General features: G+C 36.3%; 1 protein-coding gene across 9 annotated transcripts in view; it reads left to right on the plus strand.

Annotated features, from left to right (window-relative positions):
- Ralyl (RALY RNA binding protein-like) overlaps nucleotides 1-16,656 on the plus strand; it is a 710,633-nt gene that overhangs the window by 297,843 nt on the left and 396,134 nt on the right. For all 9 annotated transcript variants that reach the window (NM_001357033.1, NM_001357035.1, NM_178631.4 and 6 more), the window contains one exon: nucleotides 7,328-7,606. In NM_001357033.1, the coding sequence (NP_001343962.1) occupies nucleotides 7,351-7,606 (256 nt within the window). In that variant the 5' untranslated portion in view covers nucleotides 7,328-7,350. The remainder of the gene's footprint in view (nucleotides 1-7,327; nucleotides 7,607-16,656) is intronic.

The raw sequence follows: 16,656 nt of genomic DNA on the forward strand, positions 1-16,656 counted from the left end.
GAAACATGATAATTGAGCTTATATATGTACATATATGCTATATATATATATATATATATGTATACATATATATATATATATATATATATATATATATTATAGTATTGCTACAATATTATCTTCAGAAAGATAGATTTGAATGCTGAAAGTCAGATAAAATAGCTTTTCCTGGAGAAGACCCCTTCCCCTCATTTGTTTTACAAGTTCCCCTCATCCATTTACAAGTAGCCATCTCTGAAATCATATGCATACAAATAATATTATATGGATTGAAAATATTGTATTTTTTATTTAGAAATGTGTGTGTGTGTGTGCATATGGTTGTGTGTATGTGCGTGTGTAGAACAAAAATAAAAGATAAAAAGGCCAGAGGCCATGAATTTGAGAGAAACCAAAGGAGAATCCCTGACAAGGGTTGCAAGGAAGAAAGAAAAGGAGAAATGGATATAATTATATTTAAATTTGAAAAATTATTAAAGAATTCTAATGTTTTGAATTGAAATATGGTTGGATCACTTCCCCTCTCTGTCCTCCCTCCATCTCTTTCCCACTTACTGTCCTCACTCATTCTGTGCTCATTTTCATTCTCAGTTAATAGCAAGTTTTTGTCTTTGCTAATATGTACAATTTATATGTGTGTGTGTTCTATATTACATATAAACATACAAATACATATAAAACATTCAAACATAATATACATGTATATATATATATATATATATATACATAGATATGTGTGTGTATTTGCGCGCACATGCATGCGCAAAATATATATAATTAGAACCTACTGAGTCCATTACTGTTGTTTCTATGTATATATTCTCAAGGCTGACCCCTCTGAAAAGGACAGTAAGAAGGCTCTTCCATGGGAGAATTGAACACTGTGATCATTAATCAATGTTAATATGTCAATGTCCACTGCAATTTTTCCTGTCTTGAGTATGAAGCTGTTTATGTAGACTGTTGTATCATAAACCTCCTTGTACTCTGGCTGGCACAGTATTTTTGGTTCCTTTTGCATATGAGATGCAGAAGCTGTGATGTAGAGATATTCATTGCTGCTGAGCTCCCAATTCACAGTGACTATAATAAGTATTTTTAAAGCAGTAAATATGCATTTTTACTCTGTATGTTACTCATAGTTCTAATAACTAAACTGAAATTAAAAAATTAGTGTGAACATATGTGTGCTGTACATGTTTGGTTTATGCACATTTGTGTGAATGTGTCAACTCGTGTTCATACGGAAACCAGATGTTGATGTCAGTTTTCTTGGTCTCTACCTTCTCTAACCCCTGAGACAGGACATCTAACTGAAGCTGAAGCTAGGCCTAGCAATTTTCCTGCAGGGGTGAGATGAGACTGACCATATCTAGATTCTTACCTTTTACTAGTAATTTGAACTCTGGTCCTCATGCTTGCTCAACAAGCAATCTTCCTGAGCCATGCACCCAACATCCAAGAGAGAGTTGTTGTATGTAACACTTTAATTTTCTTTAAAAACAATCCAGACTCTTTAATATTCTTAGATGATCTCTGTGATGCTTAATTGTTGAATTAATTAGATTTATAATCATCTACAAGGAGTACCTCTGAGTTTGTTTGCAAAGTTGTATTCACAGATGATTAACCAGGAAGAGAAGATCTACCCTGAATTTGGACAATATTGTCCTTTGGGCTGGGTTCCCAGACTCAGTCAAAGGGAATAAAAGGAGAAAGTGATCTAGGCACCAGTATTTCTCTTCTTCTGATTTCTCACTGGATGGAAATTGAACTCAATATTTCATTCTTCTTCTGTAAGGCTATCCCCAGCGTGTTAGACTATATATTTTTCCACTGCAAAACAGAACTTAAATTGTTTTATCTGACATTTTTCACAGAGGAAGAAAGGAGAGAGAGAGAGAGAGAGAGAGAGAGAGAGAGAGAGAGAGAGAGAGAGGATATAAAGAAAAAAGGAAAAAGAAAGGTAGATTCTTGAAGCACTGATATATTTAAATTATTCTGAAGCTTTAAGAAGGGATTTGCTTAAGAAAAATATAAAAGAAATATGAGCACTTCAGATAATCATTTGGAGAAGGTCCCTCCTCACAACCCCTGCCTGTAGTAAATTTCATTTATCTGGTAATCTCTCCTGCCCTTTGCACACCTGATCCTGAACCCTTGCCTATTTTTCTCCCCATTCTTCCTTCCACCTGGTTCCATCTCTCTGTCTGCCTCCTATGACTATTTATTCCCCCTTTAAGGTGAGATTCAAGTGTCTTCACTTGGGGTTTTCTTCTTGTTTCACTTCTTTAGGTGGGTGAAGTGTAGCATGGTATCCTATATTTTGTGTAGGAGGAGGTATGTCAAGAACATACAAAAGATGGGGATGAGGAGACACCCAAGAATTAACAGGGGTGACCTTAGTTGTGCCTCACAGCATTGGAGATATGCAACATGAAGCAGCCACCCCCTGTAGCCAGGCAAGTACCTTAGAAGAGAGATAGGGACACCAACCCATCCAGAAAAATTTCAACCCAAAATTTATCCTATCTGCAATGAATGGAGGCACCGGGGATGGAGCAGAGACCGAAAGAATGGTCAAGGAATAACTGACCCAACTAGAGACTCATCCCATGGGCAAGCACCAATCTCCAACTCTATTAATGATATGCTTTTGCCCTGCTCTTACCTCTCTTCTTATTGTCTGTTCTCTCTCTCTCTCTCTCTCTCTCTCTCTCTCTCTCTCTCTCTCTCTCTCTCTCTCTCTCTCTCTCTTTCTCTCTCTCTCTCTCTCTCCCTCCCTCCCCCCTCATGTTTATTTTTTCTTTGCTGCAGTAATTGTTGCAATGTACCTTTAGGACAACACTGGTCATAGCTCTAGACAATAGCATGTGATGGCTTCTATGATACAGTTTATTCTTTCTCAATTTTTTTTTCGAATCTTCTTAGGTGTTTTCTGAATTCTTGAATATTGGATGGATTACTATTGTTAGGTAACTCTCTTGACCATCTGAGTTTTTTATGTTGTTGTTATAACTGTTGTTTTGTGAGCATCTGAGTGACTCTGAAATTACAGGTAGAAAATTAAGACCTACTAAAACTTGCGGAAGGATTTATTTACTATGTGCTAATTTGTCTATTTCAAAACTATTTTCCTAAACCACAGGAAAGCTGATTTTTAATTTGTAGTTAATGTATCTTGCTAGCATTTGAGGGTAAGACAAATGAAAAAGCTATACTACTTACAATTTCCAGAGGAAATTATTTTGAAAAAGAAAATTGTACGTAATTTTAGTGTGTATCTAATAGCAATTACTTAACCTTTTGTTTGTTGTTTATTCAAAATATACCTAAAACCACAAGAACCCTAAACTTTTAAAACTCAAAACATATTCATTATCTAAGAATGAATTAAGCATAAAGCCATTATTTCTGATTATATGTTGAGATGATTCAAAGTTTTAAATTCAGGTAATCTTTTGAGAGGATCAACCTAGTACAAAGCAACCTGTTTTTAAGTATTATAATACTTAACATATTAAGTAAAACATTGAAAATTCAACTCCCAAGTTATGCTTGCAATATTTCAAGTATACAGAAGCCACATACACTTGTTAGATTTCTTTGTGGGTAGTATAGATATAGGCTTCTCAGAGTCCATGGGAAGTCTGTGGGGCAACAACAATTTAAATTCTGCGTTTTATTTCACAGCATTTTTCACAGTTACCTTCACTCCCTGCAAACTTATTAACTAAAACCAAAACAAACAAAAAGGTTTTTTGTAACAGAGTTCATTTCTACTCTGTCTTGGTTGGTTCTTGTATGGCCGTAGGATCTCCTTGTCCTTCGTTTCTCTGTGAGAATGCAGGCAAGCCTCCATGCCTAACAGCTTCTGAGGACTGACATTCTGCAGTCTCATTGTGATGTATCTTGTGGGGATTTTGTTGTTGTTTTGTTTTGTTTTTGTTTGTTTTTCATATTTTTCTCTCCTCATGATAGGTTCAGATTCTCAGATCTTTGATATTTCCATCTTTATGAAATTTAGGAGGATTGGGGCCATCACATTTTCAAACATTTTCTGCGAAGTCCTCTAGGACTCTTGTATGTATGGTAAGCAGCCTGATGCCATCACTCAGTTTCTGAAGCTTAGTTATTACATTTTTCTTCAGTGTTTTCCCTTTTTACTCCTTCTGGAATAGTCAATGTTTCTATAGCCTTACATTTACATATCTGTCCTGCAAAGACTTGTCATTTGTAATGTACATTCACTGAGTATGTTTCAAACCTTAGAAATAACATTACTTGTTTCTTATTTCATCTTAAAAATTTCTTTTGATTCATCTTTATTTTTCTTTCCTGTTGGTAAGTAATAATAATTTTTTTAATTTATTTACTTTTCATCCCATTCACTACCCTCCTGCCCAGTCCCCCCTCCTACAATTCCTGGCCCCACCCTCCCTCCCCTTCTCCTCTGAGTAGCTTGGCCCCTCAAGGGTATCCCCCCACCCAGACACATCAAAGCTAGGTGCTTCTTCTTCCACAGGGGCCAGACAAGCCATCCTAGCTAGAACATATCCCACAGACAGACCACATTTTCTGAGATGGCCCCTGCTCCAGTTTTTTGGGACCTACATGAAATTTAAGCTTCACATCTGCTATATATGTGCAGGGGCCTTGGGTCCAGCCCATGTATGAGCCCTTGTTGGTGTTTCAGTCTCTGAGAAGGACAGAGGGTCCCAGTTAGTTAACTCTGTTGATCTTCCCGTGGAGTCTCTATCCCCTTCATGACCCTCAACACTTGCCTCAACTCTTCCATAAAAATTCTCAAGATCAATCCACTGTTTGTCTGTGAGTCTTTGCATCTGTCTGAGTCAGAAGCTGGTGGAGCCTCTCAGATGACAGTTATGCTGGGCTCCTATTTGCAAGCATAACAGAGTATCATAAATTGTTTCAGGGATTAGGGCTTATTCATAGGATGGGACTTTAGTTGGGCCAGTTATTGCTTGGCCATTCCCTTACTCTTTGTTCCATCTCCTGTCCCTGGATTTCTTGTAAGCAGGATAAGTTTTGGGTCAGAAGTTTTGTGGGTAGGGGTTATGTCTTTTAAACTTATAAAACTACAGGAGTTTTTGGTTGGATCCTTAAGAGGGCACATTTCATGTGGCAGATTATCTGAGCTCTATTTTTAAAGAATGGTTCTGGCATTTGTCATATGCATTTGAGTTGCAGCAGAGGTTGACCATCATGTTCTTGTTGTTGTTTTATGTTTGCAGTTTTTCTGTGTCATATATATATATATATATATATATATATATATATATATATATATATATATTTTATTTTGGAACATAGATCCAAAAGAAAATATTTTATTTTACCCATTATTAAGGTCCACTTCTTCCAAGTCTAAAATACACAGGAGTCAGTGTGGTCCTTCTACTACACTGGCAAGAACCTGCATTAGTCTTGTTTTTTCTGTGGTCTTTTAAATTACTAGCTCACAGTTTTTCAGCTGTGCTGTAATCCTGATCCCTTTGTTTGTAGTCTTAGTTAGGTATCAGTATAGATCCAAGGTCTTCTCTCAACAGACTTCACATGAGAGCTATTCTCATCCTAAGACTTCATCATCTACAAGTTTCTATGATTGCTTTCTAGCTAGCAGGACCCTGGTTGTAAAATAAATGTCAGCCATAAGAATCACATACCCTTGACTATGTCACAGATATATTTCAGAAAACATTCGCCCTATACCTATAAAATGAAAACATGTTTTCTGGGGTTTGTATTATAGGTATTGGCCTGTACTGGTAAAAAAAAAAATGGTGATATACTGTAGATTATACAAAGATGTTGATGTCTTAGTATATACCTTAATTTTTGTTGTATTTTCAAAAATGTGTCTTCAGTTATACAATATGTATAATTTAATGAGTAGAAAAAAAGTATCAGTTTTAATTTCTACAATTCTAGTGTGAATATTTTACGATGAAAGAACAAGTCAAATGTTGCTAAGCTGGATATATAATATAAGGCAACTTTAAAATCATTCACTTCAATAATTAGATTTAATTGCTATGCAAATGGGTTAATGTTTTGTTTATTAGCTCTACCTTCATTATAATGACACGGGTATGATTTAAAGCAAAGTTATAATAACTTCAGATACAATAATGAACAGCTTTTTTGAAACATTTTAATGCTTCTAGCCTGTGCTTCACTTCAAGATCACTTCTTTTAGATGCATAATGAGTGAATTTTCAAGCATACCCAACTCCTGTGGCTTTGAGATTTCTATGAGATTAACAATTAAATCAAAAGTGTCATTCAATATGATTATCAAGCCAATTGCACTTGCTATTTTAGCTGAAATTTTAAAATAGTGTTCATATAGACATGTTTGCAACTATTACCAAGAAAATGCACTGTTGGCTAGCCTTCAGCAATGCCACTTCCCACCTAAGAGTATAATTCTGCAAAGGTTTCCCTTTCACATAAGGGTTTCTCCAAACAGAAGAGGGTACCTGGCAAAGCATCAACATCCAGTCAATATGGCTATGGATTTTAAGGCCTCCAAACAAAAACTTTATTGAGTTTACTTAAAACATAAACCTGAGAGGGGAAAGCCCCAGTTTTTCTGTCTAATTTTCCTATTATTGATGAATAATGTCTGTATATGTCTTTTTGTTTACATTTAACTGTGGTAACATAAATGCGTGGTTCAACTGAATATCATGAACAGAACTAATCATTCTTTCTTCACCCAAAAAAATCCTAATCAAACTCCTGATATTAACACCTTTTCTTTTTTCTTTCTCTTAGCCTTTAATGGAATCGATTGTTGGCTTCTGACCCTAGGATCCCTCTGCTGAAGCAGATAATCAGTGTATCTGTTACAGGGCACAGAGCAGCACACTGCCTATGCTCAGACACTGCACAGATAACTATGTGTATATAACTATATGTGCATATAACTATATATCCCTTTTCATTAGATTTGAACATGCAAACTTTCCTAGTCTTTACACAGAAGAAAGAGGTTTATTCCTTAAATTTTCTTATGCAAACAAATATAGTTATACTTAAAATTTAAAATAACTGCTCAACCATGATTTGGGGATAAAATGAGATACAAAATTGAGGCATTAAAAACTATTAATTAGTTATGAGAATTTTCCAATACGGTTTAGTGATATGTATTTTTATATTACTTAAAAAAAAACAAATCTATTAATAATACTCAGGAATTTGTTTCCAGATGAAAAACTACAACCTCTTCAAAGCCAGACATATCTGTTGAATTTAGTTATCTTATTCTCTGATCATTTTGTTTTTTTGTTTGTTTAAGGATTGAAACAAGGTGAACCAACCATGACGGGCAAAACACAAACAAGCAACATTACCAATAAGAATGACCCCAAGTCCATCAACTCCAGGGTTTTCATCGGCAATTTGAATACAGCCATCGTCAAAAAGGTCGACATTGAAGCTATTTTTTCAAAGTATGGAAAAATCGTTGGCTGCTCTGTTCACAAAGGGTATGCTTTCGTTCAGTACATGAGTGAGCGTCATGCAAGAGCCGCAGTGGCTGGAGAAAACGCCAGGGTCATCGCAGGCCAGCCTCTTGGTAAGCTGTGCTTCCGTGTAGATTTCCCTTTCCTCCGCTATCCCCACATTGGCTGTTCAGTTAGCAGCACTGTAATATCTATTGCTTCCTTGACTTGTTACATGTTAGGAACTTCCTGTTCAATGTGTATTATTTTATGTGTAACTATTATGATCTCAACAAACAAAGGTCTGATTAAAGCTGTTTATGATAGTTAAAATCTCTGCCAATTCTGATACAGTGAAACACAATGTATGTATCTGCTTAAGTTTATTTGACTTGAAATAGTGTGCAGCCTTCACAGACATATCTTAAGTTTAGTGATCTTGAATATGGAATTTGTTCCGAAAGGATAATTTATTTTCTTTATTTACAATTTTATTTAGCGGCAAGGTTTAAAACAGTATAAGGCAATATATTTTCCAGAATAAAAAAGTTCTCACCTCAATATTTCCCTAAACAGTTATATTATGCACCCTTGGTCCATCCTGTGTCTTCCTTATGCTTTATGTCCAAGGAATAATACTGAAATTTTGCTAAGAAAAAACTTACTTTGTGAGGTGAAATAAAAGAAAGAAACACATTTGAGAAGAAAACATTTGAATTATTGAAAAGACAAAAATTTTATATTATTTATTTTCCCATTTGAAAAATATAATCTATCAATGTTAGTTTATATTTCTTATCATGGAAAGATTCATGTTTCAAATTGATTATATACTTTCTTGCATATTTAACATGTATCTTTAAATATAACTTGATTGTTCTGCCATTTTACTGTTTTGTAACTTCTCTGTAACTGTTGTGAGAATCCCAAACTAGTTTTTAAAATAAAAACCCCAGTCCCTCCCTTCAGCCTATATTTCAGATGCACTCTTATATCTCATGTTAAGTACATCGGAAACTCTACCATTACCTCAGTCTGCTACCAGCTTTTTTTTTAATTAGATATTTTCTTCATTTACATTTCAAATGCTATCCTGAAAGTCACCTATACCCTCCTCCTCACCCTGCTCCTCAACCCACCCACTCCTGTTTCCTGGCCCTGGTGTTCCCCTGTACTGGAGCATATAATCTTCGCAAGACAAGGGGCCTCTCCTCCCACTGATGGCCGACTAGGCCATCCTCTGCTACATATGCAACTAGAGATACAAGCTCTGGGAGTACTGGTTAGTTCATATTGTTGTTCCACCTATAGGGTTGCAGACCCTTCAGCTCCTTGAGTGGATGCTCACAGTCAGCTATTGGATGGAACACGGGGCCCCCAATGAAGGAGCTAGAGAAAGTACCCAAGGAGGTACCGGCTTTCTTATATAGCCACCACTGTATCCAGGTGCTCTGTGCACTCTAGAATGTTCTATTTTATTTATAAACAAATTATGTCACCAATCTGCTTTTAATCCTCTAAGGAGTTCATACAGAAAATATTTATACTCCATTATTTACTATCTATTCTGTGTGACCATCTATACAGTCCCATCTTCAGTCACAGCTCCAAATCATGCTGGTAGCCCTGAGATGCCTTCTGCATGGCAGGATTGCTCCTGGTTTAGAGGCTGTGGACTTATGCTAGTTCTTTGTTCCCTTGATTGTTGAGAACTTTACATCCACAGAACTTTACCACATAAAGGCCTTCTTGCCTTTACTACAGATACTTGAATACTGTCTAATGCATTTGTATCATCATTATTTAGATGAGATATTTTTGTTTATGATGTTGTCCTCTGTCATGTACACAAGAAAAATGTCGAAACAGTCTATCAAACAATTAAAAAGTACTGAGTCATCAAGTGAGAGAAGCATAAAAAATACTACACTATCAAATTTCATCAATTCAGGAAAATGTTTCTGCCAGGAATAGAGGAAAAGAGCTATAAATCTTGGCACAAGGAGGCTGAGGCACAAAGATGAAACAACTGCACTCATCTTGGGTTATACGGTGACACAAACAATAAAACATAGGGAAGCTATGGTATTCATTAAGATGTGAGTGAAGTCTGAGGTTAATTGTAAAAACATAAAATGTTGTTATACGATATCTGATATAAATCTCTAACAATGTTATGTGAAATGCTAGTTTTTATTTTTATCTGCATTGATCAATTTGTCTAGAGTAAAGGAAGATAATATTTTCCAACATTCTTGTCTGTATTCCAGATTTCCATTTGGTTTCCTTCACACCTACATGTCTCATATTTGCCTTGATATTGGAGTTTTCCGACTATTTTGCTTCTTTATAAAGTATTATAATAAAAAAATTCTTCAGAACCACATTCTGGGTAATTTCAGGGTCAATCTACTGCCTCTCTCCCCATTTCTGTGAAACTAGCATAACCTTGTAGAAACAAATCTGTTTATTATTCTTTTCAAACTAATTATGAATATAAAGTCAATTCTAACTCTGATTTTTGGGACTGAACTGTAAACAATTCTCTGAAGTCCTGATTTCTATCACCACTCAGGTGATCACTATCTCTAAAAACATGGAACAAAGAGACAGGTATATAACTCTAACCTTAGTTTCTTATCTTCACAAAGCCAAGGGATAAAAATGATGATCTCAGATTTCTGTGCCTTGAGAAGCAGTTGAAGATGTTGTGAAGTGAGAAGATGTTGGCTGTAATGATATTATTGTTTATTCTCAGACTCACCTGTGGCTCAGTGTTTCTTCTGGGGTAATCACCAAAGCACATGCCTCAGTCAGACTTTATATCCCAATCCATGCTAAAGACTTTATTTATTTAGGTGGAAGCTAATTTATTAGCTATTTTATTTTATTTATTTATTTTATTGCTGAAATGGGAAGATTTTCATACAAAGCAGTTGCTTTGCAATTTGACTAATAACTTTGCTTTCCAGTTCAAGTACCTGAATATAACCACCTTTTCTTTCTTTCTTTCTTTCTTTCTTTCTTTCTTTCTTTCTTTCTTTCTTTCTTTCTTTCTTTCTTTCTTTCTTTCTTTCTTTCTTTCTTTCCTTCCTTCCTTCCTTCCTTCCTTCCTTCCTTCTTTCTTTCTTTATTTTTTTACCTATCCAATTTACATCCTTCTTACTGCCCCCCTGTTCAATCCCTCCTCCATCTCCCCAACCCATTAACTCATGTTAATTAAATGGCAAGTATTGCTATCTTAATGCTGCAAGTACCTTTTAAGGCTGCAAGTGCAAGAATAAACTGAAAGGTTTAAGCTGGGAAGAACATCCTGAAATGTCAATAAGCGAACAGGTCAGCATGCTGGTTGGAGGGTTAGTATGGGAAAATAGATGGGTATGTGACAGAATTGTTCTGAATGAATTCAAGTTTCAAATTATGGAGATGGAGAAAGAGTTGATCATGCTAAACCTTAACGAAGTGGGTTGATATTGGTTAATAAAGATGGGAAAGAGTCAAGAATAAGCCCCACATTTTTGATCTGATTCTCTGTTGGATAATCTTGCATGTCCGTGGGATGAGAGGACTTTTCAGAGGAAAAATGTTTTGGTATAAAACTGTGAGTTCAGGACTGAGCATTTTTTATTAAGGATAACTGACTTAAGCATACAGGCATATATCTAATACTAACATCTTACAAATATGGCACCCATGGTAAGTGAGAGTTTTAAACAAAGGATATTAAGTATGAGTCATGGACATAAACTGTGCTAAGGAATGAATAAATCCCCTTGTGGAGGGTATGGAATAGGAAAAGTGTTCCATAAGTTTGAGTTCCATAAGGTAGAGAAATATTTGGTTTCCTAGAAAGAAATTTTCTAATAAACACAATAAACACCCTGCAAAGACTAGAATCAAATTAGTTTTCTGGATTTGTATGCATGCACTTTCTGAAACTTTGTTTCTGAATTTGTCCAAGCCCTGTAGCCAATTGTCAACTAAAATTCACTGTACCATGATCCTTCCACATGCCCCTGTCAATCTCCATGCTAACTGACTTACTTACTCTGCTAGGCTGTTCTACTTTCCAGACTGGATAGCTGCTTGATCCATCACCTAAACCACAGCCCATGTTCTTATCAGAAGGTCTTTCCCTTCACTTCCCAATGCAAGGTTTCTCTGTTCCTTATACTAACTGAAACTTTAGAAGTCCTGGTACCCCACATACCCATGCTACACTGAAAAGTTTGTTAGTCACAGTTGATCATCCCTTAACAAGTGGACAAATGAGCAACACTAAACACTGTAAAATTAAGACATAAGAGATCTGGTGAATCTGGCCAGTTTGAGTGACTTTTTGAAGCTAATGCTTGGTGAACTGATGGGTTGTCCTGGGATATCTTAAAGGAATATGAGTGAGGATGACTCGAAGGAGCAGAAGATACTCAGAGAGATGTATCCCCAAAGCCCCCACCCCCAACATGGAATTCCACTCAAAAAAGCTAAAAAGCTGGATATCAATGTCCAGCAGGCTACTCAACAGCTGAAGCACTGTCCTGTGATAAGATTATTTTTAATTCGATACTATCTAACCAATTCTCCATGAATTGTAGAAACGTTTATTTAGCCAAGTCTCATTGTCAGTCTACAACTGAATTATTCCTATGATGAAAGTGTTCCACAGATCAACTGAAAGTCAGGCATTGCAGACATGATGATGGTTGTTTCGTCTATTTGTGAATATTCATTTTACCAATTCCATATATCTATTTGCACACAGAATGGTTTTTTTTTTCTAGTGAACACATATAGCATGAATTTTTTATGTAATTCTGGTTTGGACAAACAGAATAAAGATATAATTTACATGCTTTTCTAATCCACATGAGATATTTTTCATTTGCTTCTTTTTTATTAGATATTTTCTTTATTTACATTCCAAATTTTATCCCCTTTCCCCATTTCCCCTCCAAAACTTCCTATCCCATCCCTCTTCCCCCTGCTCACCAACCCAGCCACTCCAGCTCCTCACCCTGGCATTCCCCCACACTGCAGCATTGAGCCTTCACAAGACCAAGGGCCTCTCCTCTCATTGATGTTCCACAAGGCCATCCTCTTCTACATATGCGGCTGGAGCCATGGGTCCCTCCCTGTATACTCTTTGGTTGATGGTTTAGTCCCTGGAAGCTCTGGGGGTACTGGTTGGTTCATATTGTTGTTCCTCCTATGGGTCTGCAAAACCCTTCAGCTTCCTGGGGAGCTAGAGAGATATTATTATTATTATTATTATTATTATTATTATTATTATTATTATTATTAATTATTTTAAATGCATTAAATTTTGCCTTAAAAATCACAGGACATGGATTAACTGTGGCTATTGGAGCTCAAACTTCACTTTAATCTGGATTTTGCAAGTAGGTCACAGTCTGATATTGATTAGCTACTATGTCTGGAATTTTATCTCTTATCTCAGATTCTTAAATCCAATTTGAGAATATATAAAAAGGTACCCTAATTTAGTTCAGTGGTCCATGTATTTTGTCAAAATGAGAAACTTCATGGAATACAACATCCTCTGACAGTCATTTTTAAAAAGTATATACCATATGGAGTAATAATTAAACTAGAGTTATGTTTTTCTTTAGGTGTTAGCTTCTATATTTATCATTATTACAGAGTAATTAAAGAAAGGCAAAAGTACTTAGCTGTTTAAACCATAAAGAAAGTTTTTGCTTCTATCCTTCTTTCAAATTGCATAAGTTTTTCTTACACTTGGGATTTTTCCAAGTTCTTTAGTAGATTTCTGAAACCACACAAATAGTTCTCAGTGTTCTCCATATCATGCTTCTTTCAATTAATTCATACTTCCAATAAAGTTTCAATTATAAATTAATCATAATAGTAATATTAAAAAACATAAATTATAGCACATATTCTATTTGGTGGTATTGTAAAAGTATAGCATTTTGTGTCCTTACATTTTTCAATGGGTTTATTGGGGCCACATTGTTTGCATGCAATTGAAACCAGAGCTGACTCACTGATGACCTTTATCTGAAACATGTCCTAGACCCAGTGGTACGCTAGCTATGACGTCATCTATCCTGCATATTCCATTGAAAGCCTGATCTTTTGCTTTATAGAGCAAAGGACATTCAGGCAACCTTTGAATGACATCAACTACCTTTGTGACAATTTCAAGGTTGTTCACCTTTCCCCTATTAACTTTGTCTATTACTCTCTCTCTCTCTCTCTCTCTCTCTCTCTCTCTCTCTCTCTCTCTCAGTGTGTGTGTGTGTGTCTGTGTGTGTGTGTGTCTGTGTGTGTGTTGTAACAAGTAAAAAGTTCTTTTTAAAAGAATACTTTAAATGTTTCTTTGAGTATTTCTCATCATGTATACCAATCCCTCTCATCTCCCTGTCCCTTCTTAACTGCCCTCTGCCCTTCAAACCTCCCTCCGAAAAGAAAATAAATATCAAAAATAAGCAAAGTAGAACAAAGCAAAACATAGAAAAGAATCTCATTGTGGAAGCTGTAGTGTGTCACCCTGTGTCTCCCATAATTTCACACTGTACTGGTTACTGCTGGAGGCCACATGGCCATAGGGTGCTTCCCGACCCCTGTCCATGATGTGTGGTGCTATGGTATGGTGGCAGGTATCATGGTGTCTACAGCCCTTGTGGTGCAGCATCAACTTTGATTCCCAGGACATATCAGCTTCCTAAGGAGATTTAATTATAAACATATTTATCATAAATACTTTGATAACATAACTCCAACATAGTCACTTTTTGATAATGCTGACTTTTAATAGTACATATTATCATATTTTGGATTTTACAAAGAGGGAATGTTGGTCATAGTTTAACTTTGTTACTTATTCATTTTTAAAAATATCAGCATATCTTTGCTGAACAGAATAGCCCAACCCCCATTCATGATATGGAGACAGAATCAAAGACTGCTAAAAAATGAGTTCCTAATGATTCATATTACTAAACAGACTTTAAAAATCAGACAAAACTAGCCAATTTATTAATGCACAATAAATGTCATCTCTATAAAATAAAAATATATTTCAGTTTTGTTTACTTAACTGAATATAGTAAAATATAAAATTACAAAGGTACAATTATGACATACATTGTTAATATTCACTGAACTTGGTTTCTAATATTTAGTATAGAAAGCCTTATCATATTATTATACTATAAAACTAATTATAATCATAACTTTTGTACCCTGAAATACATTCCTTTAAAGAATAAATAAACTTTTAAAATATTTTAAACTGACTATTTATGGATCTTAAGATATACAAATTCTTCCTTTTTAATTAATTAATTAGTTAATTAATTAATGGTTTACAGTCGAAATCTTATTCCTTACCCCTGTCTACCCTCCAACTGTTCTGTTTCACATCCCATTCCCCTGTCTCATCCCTGATTGAAGCCAGACCTGGGGGCCTCATATCAGCTGGTGTATGCTGCCTGGTTGGTGGTCCAGTGTTTGAGAGATCTCAGGGGTCCAGGTTAATTGATACTGCTGGTCTTCTTACAGGGGCGCCCTTCTCTTCAGCTTTTTTTCAGTCTTTCCCTAATTCAACTGCAGGAGTCAACAGCTTCTGTCCCTTGGTTGGGTGCAAATAACTGCATCTGACTCTTTCAGCTGCTTGTTGCATCTTCTGGAGTGCAGTTATGCTAGGTCCATTTTTGTGAGCACTCCATAACCTCAGTAGTAGTGTCAGGCCTTGGGACCGCCCTTTGAACTGGATCCCACTTTGGGCCTGTTGCTGGATCTTCTTTTCCTCAGACTCCTCTCCATTTCCATCCCTGCAGTTCTTTCAGACAGGAACAGTTAAGTGTCAGAGTTTTGACTGTGGGATGGCAAACCCTCACTTGATGCCCTGTCTTTCTGCTGGAGGTAGCCTCTACAAGTTCCCACTTCCCAGTGGAGGACATTTCACCTAAGGTCCCTCCCTTTGAGTTCTGAGAGTCTACCACCTCCCAGGTCTCTGGTGTATTCTGGAGGACACCCCTCCCCCAACCTCCTACCTCAGGAGGTTGCCTGTTTCCATTCTTTCTGCTTGCCCCCAGGGCTTCAGTCCTTTTCCTTCACCAATACCAGGTCAGGTTCCCCTCCCCTCCCCCAGTAAATTCCCTCCTAGGTCCCTCCCCCCACCCCATCCCTCCCTACTTGTGATTGCTTTCTTCTCCCTCCCCAGTGGGATTGGGGCATCTTCATTGAGCCCTTCATTCTGTTGACCTTTTTTAATTCTGTGGACTGTATCTTGGTTTTGTACCAAAATGTTCTATACATCAGGGAAGAGATTGAATAAATCAGTGCTGATTTCACACATCTACTGATTATGCTGGTTGATTACTCATAGGCTATAAATAAGCATTTGTAATGTCTGTCTTTTAAGATTATCTCACTGTTCAATTGCTAAAGTCGACAGAAATCATGAATTTTGGAAGTCAGCTTTAAACCGTAGGAATAAACAACAACAAAAAACCCACATTATTTTTCTGTAAGCATCATTTATAAATGAAGAATCTGTCTTCAGTACCCTGTCTTTCTGAACTAGTTATCTTTCTATCACTGTGCTAAAATACCAAATAAAATACCCCAAACAAACAAACAACACCAAAGCAAACAAAAAAAACACTAAAAAGGAGAAAGGATGTATCTACACTAATAATTTCGGCTCATGGTCAAAGATAGATGTATTACTAAGCGCCTGTGTATGTGATGGCAGAAAGCACTTCACACCTTGTAATTTGGAATACAATACAATACAATACAATACAATACAATACAATACAATATAATAGGGGGAGACAAAAAGTAGGGGCCAGGGGATAAGATGCATCCTGTAAGAATCTAAGCTCAGGAATTAACTTCCAGCAGGGAGACCCTGACTTCTACAGTTTCTATATACTCCCAGTGTCCCAGTAATATGCAGACTCATCAGTAGAATACAAAACAATGAAGGCAGAATGCTCATGATCTAATCACTCTCTAAAAAAATCCATGTTTGGAGATGGGATGTTTGCAGTGCTCTGTTTTGAAAGTTCAAGCAGAGATGTTATCATCACAACAGTCTCACATCACCTGACTTCATTTACTGGTGTGTAAAGCTACTGCCATTAATGACCAGGACAAGTGAAATCTTTGTTAGACAGCTGACTTCTTTACT

Source organism: Mus musculus, chromosome 3 (genome assembly GCF_000001635.26).
Source record: "Mus musculus strain C57BL/6J chromosome 3, GRCm38.p6 C57BL/6J".
NCBI classification, from domain to species: Eukaryota; Metazoa; Chordata; class Mammalia; order Rodentia; family Muridae; genus Mus; species Mus musculus.